Raw genomic sequence first — 23,394 nt, forward strand, 5'->3', positions numbered from 1 at the left:
CCCGCTACTTACTGGCGCTGACACCACTAACTCAGCCCCCCTCAAGAATATTGAATTTGTATAGGAGGGGAAATGAGGGAGTTGAGAGAGATGTTATCTCTGTATGACTTCCTGCAGAGAATCCCTCAGGGAGGATGCAGGGCCATCAATTACAGTGATGGGGGCTTTCTGAGGAAGAGAGAGCTTGACTTCTGTGTCAAAATCTCCACCTCCTTGACTTTATACAACCAGTTTACATCTCACTTCAAAGTAGATTTTTTTGGATGAGACCACCACACTGCGTCATGAAAGAAAACCGATCTGGAATGAGGTCAGTTGCTGGGCAAAATACTGGTAGAGATTTATTGGGCCAATTTTTTCTAATAGGTTCCCTTTAAAGTCAGGTGTACAAATCACTACTGGAGCAAGTGGTGAAAGCGATCATCTGTGTTTTCTGGGTAGCAGAGTGCAGGGTGCAACTTGTGGCTTTGCAGGCCGCTGCTTGTGAATCCCTGATCTACATAGACACTACGCAAGTAAAATCTAAATCATACACATAAAATAATCCCAAAATACTAATATTTATTTTAATGTTAAAAGACAATATTAAACAATGGCAGACAATGAAAAGATAAAGATAAAAACTAGTATGTCATCCTACAGAACAAAATTCAAGCAATCGCAATAAATGAATGAAGCTAAAGAACCCTAATGGTGGAGGTAATAGCAATAACAAACAACATGGGGTAAGATTAAACAAAATTCAAATGTGGGTCCAACACACATATTAAATACTGACTCATATGGTAGAAGACAATATGCCGACCAGCTATAGGTGACATGTGTTTCGCACTGATGGTGTAGTGTTTACAAACCCTCGCTCTCTTTAACCAAAATAATTTTCTCCATAGAATCTCTCCTCCCATCTTTATTAATCAGTACGGTATCTTCAGTGCATTTTCCGTCCACCTCTACAGAGCCATAATTCACATGTATCTTCAACATCTCTGTAAATGTGAACATATACAAATTGATATCATTCATATTACACATATTACCGTTTTTTCGGACTATAAGGCGCACCGGATTATAAGGTGCACCATCAATAAATGCCTGCTAAAACGTATAGGTTCATATATAAGGCGCACTGGATTAAAAGGCGCACCTGATTATAAGGATGAATAACCAGCAGGTGGCAGACCTGTGCACAGTTCAAGGCAGCTGTTGTCTGTAATTACGGTTCATATATAAGGCGCACTGGACTATAAGGCCCACCTTTGATTTCTGAAAAAATCGAAGGATTTTTTGTGCGCCTTGTAGTCCGAAAAATATGATAAGAGAAAATTCTTATACTATTATAACGTATATAGGGGGCCTCGTGACCCTCCTGTGACAAATGATGTGGAGGAATAGATGGGTTGGACATGCTGAATTTCAATGCCTGAACCCTCTGTTCTTCCTTAAAGGGAACCTGTCACCAGGGACCTCATTTTCACTAAAGACAAGTTACAGAAGCCCATTACAGCTGCATTGCACATGTCTTTTTGCTTTCTCTAAGCCTTTGCATTACAATATAATTGTGTGTTATTACTTACCTTGCACGTGACAGAATCCTCTGTGTAGTCCTAGGGGTTGGGTTTTGGTTTGGATGCATTTGGATGTGACTTGTCTGTGCTGCAGACTGCTCAGCTCTTGGCCCCCACCTTTTTGCTCCTGTACAGCTCCTTCACAGCGGTCACAGCCTGGTGGGGGAGGGAGGAGCTGCAGAGGAGCACAAAGGTCGGGGCTGAGAGCTGAGGAGTCTGTGACACAAACAAGTCACATGTTGTTTTTTGAAATGCATTCAAACCAAAGCCCAACTCTTGGGACTACACAGAGGATTATGTCATCGTGCAAGGTAAGTTATAACACACAATTATATTGTGATGCAAATTCTTAGAGAAAGTAGAAAGGCAGAAATGCAATGCAGCTGTAAAGGGCTTATGCAACCTGTCTTTAGTGAAAATGAGGTCCCTGGTGACAGGTTCCCTTTAAAGAGGCTCTCCAGTTAGGTCCTATGCACAGGATATGGTCTATCTTGCTGATCGGTGGGAATCTCAGTGATGGGGCCTCCACGGATCACTAGAAAGGTCCTTGTGCACCTGTCATAGCTGGTGATTAATATAGTAGCTTGTAGCGCATTTCTGTAGTCACTTGTACTATTAAATTTATGTATAGTTGATTAAAATTTCCGTGTCTATTGGATATGGAATATAATATTTGGTGTATGTGGATACATTACTTGGTTTTACAGCCGAAACATCCCAGGTGAAACTATGTGAATGTCCCTCACAGACACATCTGGCCTGCTCTTTGTTTGTGCCTGCGACGAGGTCCTGTGATTCTTGCAATGCCACAACAACCTGTAGTAATAAGAACACAAATAATATCAATAAATTGTAAACTTTAGAAACAAATATCAAATGTATCAGTGCTAGAAATATATATTGTAATAAAACACAATATCATTAATTATCATTATAATTACAAAAATTCGATTATTAAAACATTTTATTTGTTGCAGGCTTATCCATGCATAGCAACTTTGTCCATATGCCCTTGTTAGGGCATGTGGATATCATAGACAATGTCCTCCACTCTGACCCAGCTTCCATGTATTACAATTCACCACGAGCTGCCCAGTACATTTCAGAGTAAACATGATGGCTTCATGATTATGCCCCTCTATGTGAAATTCTGAATTCTAACCTAAACTAAAAACAGATCAATTAAAAGCAAATCAAATTGATATTTTTGGAGTTTCGATAGATCAGAGAATATAATTTAATTTTTAATTTTATTTTTTATTTATTATATAATTAATAACAATTTTGTAATAATGATAATAGACAATCCTCCAACTCACAACTTCATAATAAGATACTTGCACTTACATTTTTGCATATAGCCTTTGTAGGGAACCTATTGACTGTTTTTTTAAACAAAACTATACCCTTAGGTAAGGTATAAAATATCACTATTTTTGTTAAATCTTGCCCCTTTCTTTATTTAAAATCTCGAAGTCATATGGAAATGAGCTGAGAAGAGCAACTTTTTGCCTGGGGTGAGTTATACTGAGAAGCTAGATTTTAAAATTTAGAATTTTAATTCTCACAAATTGACATGTACTGCAAACAAAATCATGGCTTCAAATATTATAAGCTCAGCTTTTTACCCTTGTATTTGTGGGTGTGACTTTTCTTACCAGAATGCATTTCTGCACGTAGCTGAAGACCACGGCTCTCAGTGTAAATTTCTCTCCTTGCACTACAGAGTAGGGGACAATGAGGTCTATGAAGTAAGGTTGGAATGTGGTGAGCTCAACATTGCCGACAGCGGCAAAACCGGTCAGCCCCAAGCAGAAGGCGTCAGTCACCCACTTAGTGACACGGTGAGGGGTGGTGCGATTGAGTACCGCGTGTCCGTCAGAGCTGTAGAAGATAATCATTCTGTGATAAATGTGAAAAAAATCTGCAGTGTAAAGGCCAAGTTCTAATTAAAAAGGATATAATAATAAAATATCTTGACTTCAATGGCTGCATATTAACTTTCCCGCCACACACTCACATCAATGTGCCGTATATTTTTTCCGTGGTCACCACTCATGATATTTGTATTGGTTAGTATGTTACAAGGGGGACAATTTCTGCTTGTACTCCTAGTTTACTCTTGAAAGCAACTAATCATATGAATATCATGTTCAGGGCTAGGATCCCAGTAACATAAAGTGGCTTTGCCAAGCCAAAAAGTTGTCACTTTGATGGTTGGATGATGTGACGACCCCTAATATTGAACCCCCAATGAAGGGGTCGTTTGTTACGTGAGTCTGAATGGATCCGAAGTTTTTTAAGGCATGTGAATACATATCCTTTTCATAAGGCTACATTCACCCAAACATACATGCTAATGGGCACACGGTGCCCTACGGGAGCAGTACGGTCCTATCTTTCTCCAGAATACGGCACCAAGCGCAATGTTCCTCTATGGAGAGAGGGGGGGGGTGAGCAGCGCTCACCCCCTCCTTCTCTCCCCATTGCCGACGTGTACCCACCAGGCTACGGTACGGCGGGGACACGTCAATGTGAATGTAGCCGTAGTCTGTATGTAACTGTAGACGTAAAGACAAGCTTAATGCTCTGCTATCTCAGGAGGCCTGAAAGAGACAAACTGAGTGGAAACATGGATGAACAACTTCTGCTTCTTTCATAGCAAGGTATAAGGGACCCTCTTTCACATGATGACCAACTGGACCCAAACAGATCATCATATCACAGTGGTGGCGAACCTATGGCACGGGTGCCAGAGGTGGCACTCGGAGCCCTTTCTGTGGGCACTCAGCACAGAATTTACTAGATAGGACTCAAGGCTTGGACTCAAGGAGGAGGGAGAAGGTGTGGACAGAGATGGATTATCGTTGGAGCTCCTGGTCTGGGTCTCCTGATTTTTCCTCTTCAGGGGACCCTGGAGGGAAGCTACAATCCAAATGTCTCCTGCTTTCTATTGTATTGGTGTCCTCAGGATACCAATATGATTGAAACCTGTGATACAGCAGAGATCAATAGGGTACTGCTTAAATTGTCATGTTGGCACTTTGCGACATATAAGTGGGTTTTGGTTGTGGTTTGGGCACTCTGTATCTAAAAGGTTCGCCATCACTGTCATATCATGATCTTTAGGTCCATTCTTGCCTCTATATTAAAAAATTCTAAAATTATCTATAACTAACCAGAGAAAGAGATAAGACCTAAGTATTAAAACAACTAAAGCTATCCATTATCCATCAGACTTCCATCTGAAAACTCACCCCACAGGAACCAGGTCAAACAACCAGATGTCTGGAAAGTGATTTTGTGTGAGATGTGCATTTCTATCTTTTCCTAGAAAATGGAACAAGACATTAAAATACTTTCATAAGAAATGCTATATCTTTGCGATAAGGAAATTGTCGTTGCAGTAAACATGCAGTCTAACTATAGATACTTCAAAGGCAATAAGTCAAGATGATTTGGAAAACAAACCAAACACAGGTCCTCAAATAAGGGCCCTTTTAGAAAAAACTACAATTACACTTATCCTGGTCTGGTATTATAAGTGCTTTCAGGAAACCTGTCATCAGCAATTGGCCTAATATGCAGCTTTACAGTAATCTGTTATCGGTTTAACACCTTCTACTTTTTGTCTCTTTCATGGTACCATGTGGTGGCATCATCTAGAAAATCAACATTGAAGTGAGATGTAAATTGCTTGTTTAAAGTCAAGGAGGAGGAGAGTTTAACACTGCAGTCAAGGTGTGGAGATCTTAACGCCTCCTCCTCTGTGATTGACAAGCATTGGACCATAAATGGGTGAGCTTTCACATAAAATATGGAATTCTAGAGAGGACATTTCATCCCCTTCCTGAGGGGGCTGGTAGTTTAGTGGGGTAAAACCTGGTGACAGGTTCCCTTTTAGGAGAAGTTCTGTGAAACCACAGTAGTTCACCCCAGCTTTGTTGCCCATGTGCCAGACCTAGGGTACATGCAGTGAAGGTAAGGCACCTCTCTGGCTTCAATGAAGTTCCTTGCAGGCCCCGGAACCACCAGGCATGAGTCTGATGTGGCTTAAAGGAAATCTACTACTGAGGTTGACAAGATTTCAACCAAATACACCTACTTATGGGATTCCTGTCCTGGACTCCAGGACTTATCTTGAATAGTTCTGAAATGCCTTTATTTCGCTGAAAAATTAAGCGCACTAGGCGCTCCTGTGGTTGTCACATAAGTGGCCCGACGCTCATTCAGCTACTAATTATGCACATCTAATACATCTGCACATTCCCACCCCACTGCTCGCGAGCTGGTGATGTCACCCGACTCGAGGGAAGTCTCGTGAGTGTAAGCGCTTGTCTGTAAAGGTGGAATTTGTCTGCAGGCAGGGGGGTGTGAGTGGGATTAATTCCGCCCATTGTATTTCTTTTGACTAAATAACCTAAGATTGGACTATCTAGTACCTTTATTGATGGATTTCTTCACTCTGACTCCACTACGAGCAGCAAGTCCACGTTCAATACATTGTACCGGTCTTCTTATCTCAGTATTGGAGAAAACTTTTAGACTCGAAGCCTATAAATGAAAAAAAGTTAATAATATTATATACTAGGTAATGATGTCATACTTTGTAAATGATACTATAGAACAGGCTTCCTGTGTATGTTTCCAGAATCCTGGGAATTGGGACAAACACAACCTGCCTGTGTGTCAATATGTTCTGTAGTCCTAGTATGAGGAGATCTTGGAACTCTCAATGGAAGCACTGTAAATGTCTCCAAATACAAAAGCCCAGAAGGATCCGATGGTACTAAAACAGTTGATCTTCCATTATGAAGTCCTGGCTGATCTTGGCTTCTGAAGTGACAGACCCAGGACCCAGGTGAGTGGGGCTGTAGAACCCTCCTAGGGGAAGGCCAACCATGTCCAAGATACACCTTAAAATATCTGGAGCCAAAAAGATCATGTTACAGATAAGCCTTATATCTAATGGGCTGGTTCAGTACTGTATGCTAAAAAAGAGTGAAAAGGGTCTCTCCGCATTTCAGGTTTGTGATCTGTGAGTGTTATGTTATGCCGTAGGTTCTGTGGGTCGCACTCTCGCACTTCCAGTGCCTCACTAAACCCGTGTGACCAGGGGGTATCTGTAAAAACAATATCTAACTGACTTTGTGTACCTATAGGGGTGCGAACACTTTCTGGCATAGGTAGAGTACAGAAGCTTTCAAACATCATTAAAAAGTAAAATCATCCCATACAAATTTCAATTAAAAAATCTGAGATATGTTAAAGTTAGCTTATAACTAGTATAGGTGAAAAGATTTTCTAGGACACCGGGAGAGACAGAGGAAATGAGTAAATCTATATTTTTTTTATGCAGTTCCCCGGCCACATCACTATTTTTTTTACTCTCGTATAACTCCTTTAAAGGAGTTTTCCCAAGAACTAAAGTTAGGCCCTACCCAGTGGGGGTCTCAGATTGTGAAAATAAGGGGTCCATCAGTCCCCTCGCCACTCCTCAGACTAATGCAGCAGATGTTCTACTCTATTCATTTCAATGGAAAACGGAAATAGCCGAACGCCGCGTTTTTGCTATCTGTGGAGGTCTCAGCATTGAAACCCCTACTGATCAGCAAGTTAGGCCCTATCATTTGGATAGGGCCTAATGTTAGTTTGTGGGAAAACCCCTTTAATAAATAAGGCCTAAGAGCGAAAATGACTGAGCCCTTCAATGGCTCGCATACAAACAACTAACAATATAGTCATAGATTATAAATACAGTTAAGAAAATCTGATACTTTTGACTTACCAGAAATATCATGGATGCATCGAAAATTAAAGAAGACCTCTCACGTACAGCGGTCTGATTCTCTGGGCAATGGCGGTCAGCTTCGTCGACATACCTGAATGGTAAATGTGCATTGCTAAAGACTGCACCTTGTAAATCTTCACTCTTGAAGAAAGATCAACATGACAATTGCTTTGTTTTTTTAACACAATAAAACATTTATGGAAGTGTCCTCTGTAGAATGGAAACGATATTCCTCTAGGGAAAAGATGCCTGTGCAGGAATGTACAATAAAGTCTCAGCTCTTCCGAGAAAACGCATGCGCTACTGCCATGTGTGAACGCACCGTCATAGAAAAGGGTTCTTCACACTGGATGTTACTTATCAGAGATTTCATTTATGAGATTAGGAATAATAATGTGTATTCGTGTTCAGGTTTTTCATGTAGTTTTTGGTAGTAGCAAGGTTACATGCCCCCCTACATACAACCTATGCTCTGACTAGAAGAGGGAACCTCTAATGTATCAACGTATTATCAACCAGAATTCATAAAAATAACAAGGATAAAGATTCCAGTGTTCACTTCTGATACAATTCTGAATGAAGTTTTACCAATTTATGTAACTATTTCAACAAACAAATATAGTAAAACTTACAAGATCAGATAGTAGTGATTTCCCATCGGGCCTCTGATGGAAATATCCTTTATCTAGTGAACGTATGGAGCAGAGGGATCCAGCACTTGTAGACACTTCCAAATTTACACTTTCCCCAGGACGGACTTGTTTTTCTGAGAACTTCAGTTCTATCTGTATCATATAAGATAAGAGCTTCAGAATCATATTCTAATTACAATTACAATGAGCCTTTCCTAAGGGCTTTGAGGTTAAAGGAGATTCATTTGCATCTGTACAAGATGGACATTAGGATAAAATCCTATACAACCCCTGTATTCAGAGTTAAGATGAACCAGTCGTGTTATCAGACCCATTAAAATTTGGGTTAGGGAACAATTCGGCCTAACCAAATTTTAAAAATCTGGTTCTGAACCCCCATTAGTCATAACTGTTACAGCGCTGGCACCGACTGTGGGCGAAAAATTTCTAAACACAGCTGCCAAAGTTGCCAACAACATTTAAATAACTGTAGTCTTGCCAGAAACAAGACAGAAACAAGCCAGAGTCATTTAAAGAGTTAATTCCCATGCATTAATGGCAACAGGGGCAAAGAGGCATTTGGGTGGTTTCAGGTCCACTCAACAATAGTGATTACATAATCCACAGAACCTGGTGTCAACATCATCCAGTCTGTCTGGGCTTACATGAAGAATTTTATTCATGTCTTCATCCAGAGAAGTCTTTTGCTTAGTTTCCCGAAGTTTGGGACAAGTTCCCTGCAGAGCTACAACAAAGACAACAAAGGACTGCCTGTATATGTATATATATATATATATATATATATATATATATATATATATATATATACACACACTTAAAGAAAGTCCAAGCAGCACATATAAAAATAATAAAGATGGTTGGGTGCACGCCTTTTAGGGCCGGACGTCAGGTCCAAAAGGTATCCAAATACCGCGTGTGCACCAATATGACGTGTGCGTTCCAACTATGTGTGCCATGCATGCTTCCCGTGTATACTATGTTCTTTGAACTTTTTACTGCAGCCTGCCTAAAGCGTGTGAGGTGGTGAGTTGTCGATGGCCCACTCGGACCATTTTATGTTTTTATTTAACACTGGCACTTCATGGCATTATTTTGCACAGCTTACACTGCATCAAAATGCACTGGCACTTTAATCAGTTTTTATGTAATGGACAACACTATGGATTAATAAACTTATAAACATGTATTGATTTCAACGATGTATATATAACATGCATTGTTTAAAAAGTGGGGTGTACCTACACGATCATGTGACCTAATTGTGTTTGATCATGTGATTTACTTGTATCTGTATTTACACTCACCGGCCACTTTATTAGGTACACCATGCTAGTAACGGGTTGGACCCCCTTTTGCCTTCAGAACTGCCTCAATTGTTCGTGGCATAGATTCAACAAAGAGCTGGAAGCATTCCTCAGAGATTTTGGTCCATATCGACATGATGGCATCACACAGTTGCCGCAGATTTGTCGGCTGCACATCCATGATGCGAATCTCCCGTTCCACCACATCCCAAAGATGCTTTATTGGATTGAGATCTGGTGACTGTGGAGGCCATTTAGGTACAGTGAACTCATTGTCATGTTCAAGAAACCAGTCTGAGATGATTCCAGCTTTATGACATGGCGCATTATCCTGCTGAAAGTAGCCATCAGATGTTGGGTACATTGTGGTCATAAAGGGATGGACATGGTCAGCAACAATACTCAGGTAGGCTGTGGCGTTGCAACGATGCTCAATTGGTACCAAGGGGCCAAAGAGTGCCAAGAAAATATTCCCCACACCATGACACCACCACCACCAGCCTGAACAGTTGATACAAGGCAGGATGGATCCATGCTTTCATGTTGTTGACGCCAAATTCTGACCCTACCATCCGAATGTCGCAGCAGAAATCGAGACTCCTCAGACCAGGCAACGTTTTTCCAATCTTCTACTGTCCAATTTCGATGAGCTTGTGCAAATTATAGCCTCAGTTTCCTGTTCTTAGCTGAAAGGAGTGGCACCCGGTGTGGTCTTCTGCTTTTGTAGCCCATCTGCCTCAAAGTTCGACGTACTGTGCTTTCAGAGATGCTCTTCTGCCTACCTTGGTTGTAACGGGTGGCGATTTGAGTCACTGTTGCCTTTCTATCAGCTCGAACCAGTCTGCCCATTCTACTCTGACCTCTGGCATCAACAAGGCATTTCCGCCCACAGAACTGCCGCTCACTGGATGTTTTTTATTTTTCGGACCATTCTCTGTAAACCCTAGAGATGGTTGTGCGTGAAAATCCCAGTAGATCAGCAGTTTCTGAAATACTCAGACCAGCCCTTCTGGCACCAACAACCATGCCACGTTCAAAGGCACTCAAATCACCTTTCTTCCCCATACTGATGCTCGGTTTGAACTGCAGGAGATTGTCTTGACCATGTCTACATGCCTAAATGCACTGAGTTGCTGCCATGTGATTGGCTGATTAGAAATTAAGTGTTAACGAGCAGTTGGACAGAAGAAAAACGTTGCCTGGTCTGATGAGTCTCGATTTCTGCTGCGACATTCGGATGGTAGGGTCAGAATTTGGCGTCAACAACATGAAAGCATGGATCCATCCTGCCTTGTATCAATGGTTCAGGCTGGTGGTGGTGTCATGGTGTGGGGAATATTTTCTTGGCACTCTTTGGCCCCTTGGTACCAATTGAGCATCGTTGCAACGCCACAAACTACCTGAGTATTGTTGCTGACCATGTTCATCCCTTTATGACCACAATGTACTCAACATCTGATGGCTACTTTCAGCAGGATAATGCGCCAGATCATAAAGCTGGAATCATCTCAGACTGGTTTCTTGAACATGACAATGAGTTCACTGTACTCAAATGGCCTCCACAGTCACCAGATCTCAATCCAATAGAGCATCTTTGGGATGTGGTGGAACGGGAGATTCGCATCATGGATGTGCAGCCGACAAATCTGCGGCAACTGTGTGATGCCATCATGTCAATATGGACCAAAATCTCTGAGGAATGCTTCCAGCACCTTGTTGAATCTATGCCACGAACAATTGAGGCAGTTCTGAAGGCAAAAGGGGGTCCAACCCGTTACTAGCATGGTGTACCTAATAAAGTGGCCGCTGAGTGTATATATATATATATATATATATATATATTTTTTTTTTTCATTAAATTAAGTGAGAAAAAAGAAACTGCTAAAACTTCCTGTTTTATGACACAGCTCTGATTACTTTCTATGATATAACGAGCCGTACACCTGTGTGACCATGGTCAGATTTTTGTCCACAGCAGGGGCGTTGTTAGGGTTGTAAAAGATCCGGGACATGGGCCCCAATACAAAGGTAGCGCTCTTACAGTAATCCCCCCTCTTGCACATAACCCCCTCACATGTGGTTGTGCCAATAACAACTTTACTGACAGTGTATACAGCTACAGAAACCACAGGAGAAATCCCTACTTTTTCCCTCCAGTGACAGCAGGTGACTTGTTCTCCATTAGGCATCACCACATCTTATGTTTCTCATTGTCCCTAAATCTTGGTTCCCAGGCAGTGTTATCCTAGTGCTGCCCCTAACAATATCCCCCAAATACTGTAAGGCTGCGCTCACACGTTTATCTTGCATTTAAACAACACCAGGTGCTCATTATCACATGTGTATTACTAGAAAACATATGAGATCAAACCGAGGCCTGTCCTAGTGCCATGTGTGAACGCGGCCCAAGAAATGTGCCCCACACAGTTACCCTCAGTAATGTGATCTACAGAGCCCCCCAGTAATATCCCCCACACAGCCACCCAGTAATGTCCCCCGCACAGCTACCCCATGTAATGTTAGCCATACAAACTACCTGTAATGTACCCCACAGCCTCTCAGTATTGTCCCTCACACCACCTCCCAGTAATGTCCCCCATACAACCCCCCAGCAATGTCCCACATAGGTCCCCAGTAATGTGCCTACACAGGCCCCCAGTAAGTAATGTGTACACACAGCCCCCAGTAAGTAATGTGCCCACACAGCCCCCCAGTAAGTAATGTGCCCACACAGCCCCCCAGTAAGTAATGTGCCCACACAGCCCCCCAGTAAGTAATGTGTACACACAGACCCCCAGTAAGTAATGTGCTCACACATCCCCCCAGTAAGTAATGTCCCCACACAACCCCCCAGTAAGTAATGTCCCCACAAAACCCCCCAGTAAGTAATGTCCTCACACAGCCCCCAGTAAGTAATGTGCTCATACAGCCCCCAGTAAGTAATGTGCTCACACAGCCCCCCAGTAAGTAATGTGCTCACACAGCACCCCAGTAAGTAATGTGCCCACACAACCCCAAGTAAGTAATGTGCCCACACAGCCCCCAGTAAGTAATGTGTCCACACAGCCCCCCTCTAGTACGTAATGTCCTCACACAGCTCCCCAGTAAGTAATGTGCTCACACAGCCCCCCAGTAAGTAATGTGCTCACACAGCCCCCCAGTAAGTAATGTGCCCACACCGCCCCCAGTAATGTCCCCACACAGCCCCCCAGTAAGTAATGTGCCCATACAGCCCCCCAGTAAGTAATGTGCTCACACAGCTCCCCAGTAAGTAATGTCCTCACACAGCCCTCCAGTAAGTAATGTCCCCACACAGCCCCCCCAGTAAGTAATGTCCCCACACAGCCCCCCCAGTAAGTAATGTCCCCACACAGCCCCCCAGTAATGTCCCCACACAACCCCCCCAGTAAGTAATGTGCCCACACAACCCCCCTAGTAAGTCATGTGCCCACACAGCTCCCCAGTAAGTAATGTGTAGACACAGCCCCCAGTAATTAATGTGCCCACACAGCCCCCCCAGTAAGTAATGTCCTCACACAGCCCCCCAAGTAAATAATGTGCCCACGCAGCCCCCCAGTAAGTAATGTGCCCACACAGCTCCCCAGTAAGTAATGTGCCCACACAGCCCCCCAGTAAGTAATGTGTACACACAGACCCCCAGTAAGTAATGTGCTCACACATCCCCCCAGTAAGTAATGTGCTCCAGACCGCCCCCCAGTAAGTAATGCCTCCAGATGTTCGATGTTATTAGTAGACATTTGCCCGCAATTGTGTGTCTCATTGAGACGCATCTCACTCCAGAAAACACCCATCGTTTCAAAAAAAGATGGATAGGAAACGAATTTCATGCTTATGGTAACATATTTTCCAAAGGGGTATCAGTTCTTGTCCACAGAGATATAGACCTCACTGTTAATAGAGCAATGCTGGATAAAGAGGGGAGATTCATTTTTTTACACGGTCGTTTGAATGGAACAAGCGTTATATTAGCTTTTGCGTATCTCCCCCCTCCAGCATCACTTGAGGTCTTACGTACATTGTTGAATTTCACTGAAGAATTTGGTAATTGTCCCCTAATGATCACGGGAGACTTCAATATGATAATGGAGGAGGGTATAGATAGACTAAGACAGGGACAAGACTTAAGCTTTGGCAAGGAAAAAAGGGGTAGATTAGCATATTTGTGCGATGAACTTGGTTGGACAGATGTCTGGCGGAAATTATATGGAAATCGCAGAGCATATTCGTGCATGAGTAAAACCTATCAATCCCTTTCTTGAATTGACCTGTGTTTGGCCAACACCCCATTCCTTGAGTTAATAAGGAAAATGAAATATGAGAGCATAACGATCTCGGATCATGCCCCACAATTGGTGATATTAAAATCGCCAACGAGAAATATGAGAAGATTTAAATTGAACCTATTGGATCACAATCTTGCACCCTAAAGCAGAGATTGAAAATGAAATTGATTGGTACTGGGACACTAACGCACCCTCTGCGAGCCTGAGTGCTGTATGGGACTCTTTGAAGTTACATATCAGGGAATTCTATAAACATAATATCAAATTAACCAAGGTACAGTTTACCCAGAAAGAGAATCAACTTCACAGGGATCATACTGCTGCAGAGCGGGACTTCATGGACTGTCCATCAGAGCTAAATAAAAGTAGGGTTATAGAAACCAAGGACAACTTGTACACTTTTATGACAGAAAAAGCCCAACATAAGTCGTTCTTTCGAGCGCAAAACCAATTTGTTGAGGGTGGCAAACCTGGAAAGTACTTGGCTAGTAGGATACAGAACGTTGCCGGGAAATCTGCTATTACAGCAATTAAGGGTAACGAAGGGACCCTGATAAGATCCTGGATAGGCTGAGATGCTTCTATTTAGAACTATATCAATCTGAACAAAAATCCAATAAAGCACTAGTGGAAGGATATCTTAAAGATGTCCAATTCCCCTCAGTATCAATACAACAAAGAGAAGAACTGGGGACCCCTATTACCCAACAGGAGCTAGAGAAAGCCCTAGAGTAATTTGAAAAGGACACCACGCCGGGTCCTGATGGACTACCATTTAGTTTTTATAAAAAATATAGTAAGTTGCTTCTCCCAAAATTAACTAGGGTTTTTGAAGAGCTCCTGCGAAGTAATGGAGTGTCAAACTCAATGGATGAGGCCGGTATAGTATTAATACTTAAAAAGGATAAGAACCCTCTGGATGCAGCCTCATACTGTCCGATTTCCCTACTTAACACGGATTTAAAAATTTTAGCAAAGTTACTGGCCCTTAGACTGCAAAAAGTGATTTCTAAAATAGTCCATAATGATCAAAATGGTTTTATACCAGGCCGGAGGACATGGGACTGTATCCAGAGAATATTTGCCGCCATTGAATTGGGGGAAGGGGAACTCCGCTCCATCCTGTCGATAGACGCAATCAAGGCGTTCGACAGGGTGGAGTGGAGTTTCCTCTGGGAGACTATGTTGAAATTCGGCCTAGGGGAAAAATTTATCAACATGGTTAGATGCATGTATAATTCCCCGAAAGCCAGAATTAGAATCGGGGACAAGGAATCAGAGATTTTCCAACTGACTCGAGGCACCAGGCAAGGCTGCCCCCTCTCCCCCCTACTGTTTGCCCTATACATGGAGCCATTAGCAATCAACATAAGAAACTCAGCACAAATAGAGGGTGGAGGATGTGGTGGCCTAGGGGATAAAATCTGCCTCTACGCAGACGATGTGGTGCTATACTTTCGTAATTCCCCTATTACTATCCCTAAAACAATCCATCTGGTTGAAGAATTTGGGACCATTTCGGGTCTCAGGGTAAATTGGAATAAGTCCAACATAATCCCCCTTGACAATGAAGCAAAAGAATGGGCTAGAAGGGAAGGACGCTTCTCATGCGTTGATAACCTGAGATATTTGGGCATTGAGATATCCCATAATATAGGAGATCTCTACCAACTTAATGTAGTCCCCTTAATTACAAACTTGAGGAAGAGAATACATGGGTGGAACGGATTGTCCCTGTCCAAAGCAGACAAAATCGGGCTAACCAAGATGATTTTGCTCCCCCAGATCTTATATGTTCTCTCTGCATCTCCTATTTGGTTTGACGCCTCCTTTTTTAAAATGTTAGAGTCAATATTGAACAAATTAATCTGGGGGAGGAAAAGAGTTAGAATGAAGATGGGTTACTTATATAGACCAGTCGGAGAAGGAGGATTAGGACTTCCTTTCTTTCATGGGTATTTTCTGGCGGCGCAGATGGGCAGACTAGTGGGATGGAAAGAGAACCCCTTACTCACAAAAATGATTCAACTAGCAGATGGGAAGGTGGATAATATTCTAGAACTACTAGAAAGCTCTCTTCTAAAAAAAGAACCCTATAATAATTGGACAGTAGTGAAGACATTAGTGAAGGCTTCGAAGGGCTTCAAGGAAATACTCGGCCTCCAGGGACGTCCTTCTCCGCACTATGTTCGAGATATGGTTTAAAAGAAGGGGACTGGTTGCGCTACAACCAATTATCACATATAATAAAAAGTACACCACAATATAGTAAATTTTCTTTAGTAACACACAAATGTTTAGAGCTTATTCGTAACACAAACGATCGTAATAATATTATCTCTAAAATATATCAATATCTAAGAAATGATTATTCAGCACATATGAAACACAATTCAAGCAATAAATGGGAAAAAGTAATAGGGAAGATGAATGAAAATGAATGGAGCGAAACACATAGGAACACTAAGAGAGTAAGTTCCAGTAATTGGAACCATAAGCTTATACAATTTTTTTTTTGCACCAACTATATTACACACCATTGGACTTACACAAAATGGGGATTAGGGAGAACTCGAACTGTTGGAAATGTCAAGCTGCAGAGGCAGACTTCATTCATCTGGCCTGGTTATGTCCAGGTATCAGAACTTACTGGGAAGAGATCTTTAAGAAGATCTCGACGATCCTTAAGATATCCCTGGAACCAACCCTTACTACTGCTATCTTCGGTCTCCTGGATCAGGGTTTAGTAAAAAGACAATTTGGAAACCTGATCATCAAAGTAATGAATATTGCACTAATTTGTATAGCACGGAAATGGGGCTCTTATAAAAATCCCAAAATGGAAAACTGGTACCATCTCTCCTGTCAAATTAAAAAATATGAAGATATCCGCGTTAAGAACTTGCCGCGAGGGTCCAGGAGAAATAAATATTGGGATAAGTGGTGCTGAGAAATTAACCTTTGGGAGGCGGGGATGGGGTGGGGAGGGGGGGTGGGGTTGAAGGGATGGAAGGACGGAAGGATGGAGGCTTCCTTTTTTTTTTTTTTTTTTTTTTCTAGAACAAAAAAAAACAAAAAACAAAAAAGTAAGTAATGTCCCCACACAACCCCCCAGTATGTAATGTCCTCACACAGCCCCCAGTAAGTAATGTCCTCACACAGCCCCCCAGTAAGTAATGTGCTCACACAGCCCCCCAGTAAGTAATGTCCTCCACACAGCCCCCAGTAAGTAATGTGCTCACACAGCCCCCCCAGTAAGTAATGTGCCCACACAGCCCCCCCCAGTAAGTAATGTGGTCACACAGCCCCCCCAGTAAATAATGTGCCTCACACAGCCCCCCCAGTAAGTAATGTCCTCACACAGCCCCCCCAGTAAGTAATGTGCCCACACAGCCCCCTAGTAAGTAATGTGCTCACACAGCCCCCCAGTAAGTAATGTCCTCCACACAGCCCCCAGTAAGTAATGTGCTCACACAGCCCCCCAGTAAGTAATGTGCCCACACAACCCCAAGTAAGTAATGTGCCCACACAGCCCCCAGTAAGTAATGTGCCCACACAGCCCCCCAGTAAGTAATGTGCCCACACAACCCCCCAGTAAGTAATGTCCCCACACAACCCCCCAGTAAGTAATGTCCTCACACAGCCCCCAGTAAGTAATGTGCTCACACAGCCCCCCAGTAAGTAATGTGCCCACACAACCCCAAGTAAGTAATGTGCCCACACAGCCCCCAGTAAGTAATGTGTCCACACAGCCCCCCTCCAGTAAGTAATGTCCTCACACAGCTCCCCAGTAAGTAATGTGCTCACACAGCCCCCCAGTAAGTAATGTGCTTACACAGCCCCCCAGTAAGTAATGTGCCCACACAGCCCCCAGTAATGTCCCCACACAGCCCCCCAGTAAGTAATGTGCCCACACAGCTCCCCAGTAAGCAATGTGCCCATACAGCCCCCCAGTAAGTAATGTGCTCACACAGCTCCCCAGTAAGTAATGTCCCCTCACAGCCCCCCCCAGTAAGTAATGTCCTCACACAGCCCCCCCAGCAAGTAATGTGCCCACACAGCCCCCCTAGTAAGTAATGTGCCCACACAGCTCCCCAGTAAGTAATGTGTACACACAGCCCCCAGTAAGTAATGTGCCCACACAGCACCCCCAGTAAGTAATATCCTCACACAGCCCCCCCAGTAAGTAATGTGCCCACACAGCCCCCCAGTAAGTAATGTGCCCACACAGCTCCCCAGTAAGTAATGTGTACACACAGCCCCCAGTAAGTTATGTCCTCACACAGCCCCCCAGTAAGTAATGTGCCCACACAGCCCCCAGTAAGTAATGTGCTCACACAGCCCCCCAGTAAGTAATGTGCCTCACATACAGCCCCCCAGTAAGTAATGTGCCCACACAGCCCCCTAGTAAGTAATGTGCCTCACATACAGCCCCCCAGTAAGTAGTGTGCCCACACAGCCCCCCAGTAAGTAATGTGCCTCACATACAGCCCCCCAGTAAGTAATGTGCCCACACAGCCCCCCAGTAAGTAATGTGCCTCACATACAGCCCCCCAGTAAGTAGTGTGCCCACACAGCCCCCCAGTAAGTAATGTGCCTCACATACAGCCCCCCAGTAAGTAGTGTGCCCACACAGCCCCCCTCCAGTACGTAATGTCCTCACACAGCTCCCCAGTAAGTAATGTGCCCACACAGCCCCCCAGTAAGTAATGTGCCCACACAGCTCCCCAGTAAGTAATGTGTACACACAGCTCCCAGTAAGTTATGTCCTCACACAGCCCCCCCCAGTAAGTAATGTGCCCACACAGCCCCCAGTAAGTAATGTGCTCACACAGCCCCCCAGTAAGTAATGTGCCTCACATACAGCCCCCCAGTAAGTAGTGTGCCCACACAGCCCCCCCAGTAAGTAATGTGCCCACACAGCCCCCCAGTAAGTAATGTGCCCACACAGCTCCCCAGTAAGTAATGTGTACACACAGCCCCCAGTAAGTTATGTCCTCACACAGCCCCCCCAGTAAGTAATGTGCCCACACAGCCCCCAGTAAGTAATGTGCTCACACAGCCCCCCAGTAAGTAATGTGCCTCACATACAGCCCCCCAGTAAGTAATGTGCCCACACAGCCCCCTAGTAAGTAATGTGCCTCACATACAGCCCCCCAGTAAGTAGTGTGCCCACACAGCCCCCCAGTAAGTAATGTGCCTCACATACAGCCCCCCAGTAAGTAATGTGCCCACACAGCCCCTTAGTAAGTAATGTGCCTCACATACAGCCCCCCAGTAAGTAGTGTGCCCACACAGCCCCCCAGTAAGTAATGTGCCTCACATACAGCCCCCCAGTAAGTAATGTGCCCACACAGCCCCCCAGTAAGTAGTGTGCCCACACAGCCCCCCAGTAAGTAATGTGCCTCACATACAGCCCCCCAGTAAGTAGTGTGCCCACACAGCCCCCCTCCAGTACGTAATGTCCTCACACAGCTCCCCAGTAAGTAATGTGCCCACACAGCCCCCCAGTAAGTAATGTGCCCACACAGCTCCCCAGTAAGTAATGTGTACACACAGCCCCCCCAGTAATTTATGTCCTCACACAGCCCCCCCAGTAAGTAATGTGCCCACACAGCCCGCAGTAAGTAATGTGCTCACACAGCCCCCCAGTAAGTAATGTGCCTCACATACAGCCCCCCAGTAAGTAGTGTGCCCACACAGCCCCCCAGTAAGTAATGTGCCTCACATACAGCCCCCCAGTAAGTAGTGTGCCCACACAGCCCCCCAGTAAGTAATGTGCCTCACATACAGCCCCCCAGTAAGTAATGTGCCCACACAGCCCCCCAGTAAGTAATGTGCCTCACATACAGCCCCCCAGTAAGTAGTGTGCCCACACAGCTCCCCAGTAAGTAATGTGCCCACACAGCCCCCCAGTAAGTAATGTGCCCACACACAGCCCCACCAGTAAGTAATGTGCCCACACAGCCCCCCAGTAAATAATGTGTACACACAGCCCACAGTAAGTAATGTGCTCCACACAGCCCCCAGTAAGTAATGTCCCCACACAACCCCTAGTAAATAATGTGCCCCACACAGCCCCCCAGTAAATAATGTCCTCACACAGCCCCCCAGTACGTAATGTGCGGACACAGCCACCCAGTAAATAATGTCCTCCACACAGCCCCCCAGTAAGTAATGTGCCCACACAGCCCCCCAGTAAGTAATGTGTACACACAACTCCCCAGTAAGTAATGTGCCCTCACAGCCCCCCAGTAAGTAATGTCCACACACAGCCCCCCCCAGTAAGTAATGTCCCCACACAGTCCCCCAGTAAATAATGTGCCTCACACAGCCCCCCCCAGTAAGTAATGTCCTCACACAGCCCCCCCAGTAAGTAATGTCCTCACACAGCCCCCCCAGTAAGTAATGTGCTCACACAGTCCCCCAGTAAGTAATGTGCTCACACAGCCCCCCCAGTAAGTAATGTGCTCACACAGCCCCCCCAGTAAGTAATGTGCCCACACAGCCCCCCTAGTAAGTAATGTGCCCACACAGCTCCCCAGTAAGTAATGTGTACACACAGCCCCCAGTAAGTTATGTCCTCACACAGCCCCCCAGTAAGTAATGTGCCCACACAGCCCCCCAGTAAGTAATGTGCCTCCCATACAGCCCCCCAGTAAGTAATGTGCCCACACAGCCCCCCAGTAAGTAATGTGCCTCACATACAGCCCCCCAGTAAGTAGTGTTCCCACACAGCCCCCCAGTAAGTAATGTGCCTCACATACAGCCCCCCAGTAAGTAATGTGCCCACACAGCCCCCCAGTAAGTAATGTGCCTCACATACAGCCCCCAGTAAGTAGTGTGCCCACACAGCTCCCCAGTAAGTAATGTGCCCACACAGCCCCCCAGTAAGTAATGTGCCCACACACAGCCCCACCAGTAAGTAATGTGCCCACACAGCCCCCCAGTAAATAATGTGTACACACAGCCCCCAGTAAGTAATGTGCTCCACACAGCCCCCAGTAAGTAATGTCCCCACACAACCCCCAGTACATAATGTGCCCCACACAGCCCCCCAGTAAGTAATGTCCTCACACAGCCCCCCAGTAAGTAATGTGCGGACACAGCCACCCAGTAAGTAATGTCCTCCACCCAGCCCCCCAGTAAGTAATGTGCCCACACAGTCCCCCAGTAAGTAATGTGTACACACAACCCCCCAGTAAGTAATGTGCCCACACAGCCCCCCAGTAAGTAATGTCCTCACACAGCCCCCCCCAGTAAGTAATGTCCCCACACAGTCCCCAGTAAGTAATGTCCCCACACAGCCCCCCAGTAAGTAATTTGTACACACAGCCCCCAGAAAGTAATGTGTCCACACAGCCCCCCTCCAGTAAGTAATGTCCTCACACAGCCCCCCAGTAAGTAATGTGCTCACACAGCCCCCCAGTAAGTAATGTGCTCACACAGCCCCCCCCAGTAAGTAATGTGCCCACACAGCCCCCCCCAGTAAGTAATGTGGTCACACAGCCCCCCCAGTAAATAATGTGCCTCACACAGCCCCCCCAGTAAGTAATGTCCTCACACAGCCCCCCCAGTAAGTAATGTGCCCACACAGCCCCCTAGTAAGTAATGTGCTCACACAGCCCCCCAGTAAGTAATGTGCTCACACAGCCCCCCCAGTAAGTAATGTGCTCACACAGCCCCCATTAAGTAATGTGCCCACACAGCCCCCCAGTAAGTATGTCCTCACACAACCCCCAGTAAGTAATGTGCCCACACAGCCCCCCAGTAAGTAATGTGTCCACACAGCCCCCCAGTAAGTAATGTCCTCCACACAGCCCCCCAGTAAGTAATGTCATCCACACAGTCCCCCAGTAAGTAATGTGCCTCACACAGCCCCCCAGTAAGTAATGTCCTCCACACATCTACCCATGTTCTCCCCCTTCCCTGGCCCCTGTCATGTCTCCCCTTCACCTCACTGATGTATCTCTCTCTGTGAAGTCACTGCTTTCCCCGGCAGGTCATGTGACCATGACATCATCAAAGGTCCTTCAGCCTCTGGAGTCTTATTCACCCGGTGGCTGAGCTGCAGGGGAAAGCAGTGAGTGTGAACTTTCTCATTGCGATCCGTGTCTGCAGGAGAGAGGGTGGGAAGCCAGAGATCCGGGGCACCAGCGATGACCCTGGTCCACATGAAGTAAACATAGAAGATTCCTATAGAATGACAGCAAGCAGAGATCTAGAAATCCATGAGGAGTTGACAATAGAAAGTATATTGGAAATTGCATAACTTTTTATCATAAAAACAATAACAATTTGCTGAAACAGGAACACCCCTTTAATTGTTCAGTTGAAAATGGACATAGATTTTTTTCCCATACCTTTTCCTTTGTACAGAACGGAACCATATAGAGTAATGAATTTGCAATGGTTTCTCCATTGGGCAGCACTGAAAAAACTATCAGACCAGCATGAGGGAACAAATCTGCATCTACATGAAAACTTAAGGAAAAAGAACCGTGTATAGCTGGAAACAAAAGGAAAATAAAAAAATAATGAAGATGTTTCTCACATTACATCCTGCTATACTGGAACCAGTATGAACCTCACAATACAGTAAATAATACAGAGAATTCACTGGAGCATTTTTCTATTTTCAATAAACAATTTTCATAGTTTTTTTTAGAAATAGAGACATTACATGTACAAGAGAGTCTGTCCTGTATCCTTGTTACAGAGGGATACACGGCCATACATAACAATATGAGGTTATGATCTGCATCATGTAAAGACAAGTAAAAGTAAATCTTTCAATAAGGTTCTAGATGAAGGGGGATATTTATCAGGGCTTCTGCGCCACGACAGTTACGATTATTCTCCCCAATCTTCCACCTGGATGCCGGTGGGGCGTAAAGGGGCGGCACGGCTGGTCGGGAGTGGACCAGCGCGGGACGTTACTGTCCCCACGCCTGCGCACTTGCTGCAGCCAGCAACTTTTTCCATGTGAAATAAACGCCGAGCAAGATCCCGACGGATACATCGGGGGCTTAAGCCTCTTGGTGTATCGTGCTGCACAAAAGCAGAGCCGCGATAGCATATGATAAATATCCCCCAAAGTCTCCATGTGGTTTCCTGGAAGGTTTACAAGTTATGGACATTAGTCCAGAACTTAGTTTCGGCAAATATTTACTCATGAGTTTACATGCACTATGCACTTATAATATTGGGAATTTACTCCTGTATATGTCCCCAGTCTGATGGCAATATATTTATTTGGACTTCTACTATATACGTGTTTTTATGCATTGTTTGTGATATGTGGCCTTTTTATATGTGATTAAATAAAATTGATTTGTTGGACCATTATACTCTGAGTGTTTTTGGGTTTTGGAGATTTTGATGGAGTTTGGTCATTGTGATTTAGTAGGAGAGGCACTTTGTGGCCTCTAGCCTTTCACTATAATTGTCTGTAATATTTGATGTTGTTCCTAGAACTTTTCTTGAAATTTCTTTTCCTGCTCTGGGAATATAATCCCGAGTCGATGGTCGAGCAGTTTACAGTGAGGAGCTGCAAATGGCAGAACATCAGCTACATAGGTCATACAGCTATTTCAGTAGATTTAATTAAACTCACTTTGGAGCGTACAACAGCTTTTCTTCTTTGAAGTGGTATCTTCCATATACTTTTTTCCATTTTATGTGATTCAAAAAATGTAAGCATAATTTCCCATAAAGGTCACAATCTTAGGAAAGAGATTGATGTCTTTGGATACGACCACTGCTGCTGAAGACATT

The 23,394-nt window shown here is 44.5% G+C and overlaps 1 protein-coding gene across 2 annotated transcripts in view; it reads right to left on the reverse strand.

The window, feature by feature from the left end:
- Window positions 1-599: 599 nt before the first annotated feature.
- LOC140105714 (pregnancy zone protein-like) overlaps window positions 600-23,394 on the reverse strand; it is a 39,292-nt gene continuing 16,497 nt past the window's right edge. Inside the window, exons 14-21 of one of the 2 annotated variants that reach the window (XM_072129741.1) lie at window positions 21,981-22,126; window positions 7,989-8,141; window positions 7,354-7,497; window positions 6,008-6,119; window positions 4,823-4,895; window positions 3,224-3,449; window positions 2,261-2,381; window positions 600-986 (exon numbers count right to left, since the gene is read on the reverse strand). In XM_072129741.1, the coding sequence (XP_071985842.1) occupies window positions 847-986; window positions 2,261-2,381; window positions 3,224-3,449; window positions 4,823-4,895; window positions 6,008-6,119; window positions 7,354-7,497; window positions 7,989-8,141; window positions 21,981-22,126 (1,115 nt within the window). In that variant the 3' untranslated portion in view covers window positions 600-846. Of the gene's footprint in view, window positions 987-2,260; window positions 2,382-3,223; window positions 3,468-4,822; window positions 4,896-6,007; window positions 6,120-7,353; window positions 7,498-7,988; window positions 8,142-21,980; window positions 22,127-23,394 lie in introns of both variants that reach the window. The other variant, XM_072129740.1, reaches the window with a different exon arrangement.

This window comes from Engystomops pustulosus, chromosome 11 (genome assembly GCF_040894005.1).
Source record: "Engystomops pustulosus chromosome 11, aEngPut4.maternal, whole genome shotgun sequence".
In the NCBI taxonomy this organism is placed as follows: Eukaryota; Metazoa; Chordata; class Amphibia; order Anura; family Leptodactylidae; genus Engystomops; species Engystomops pustulosus.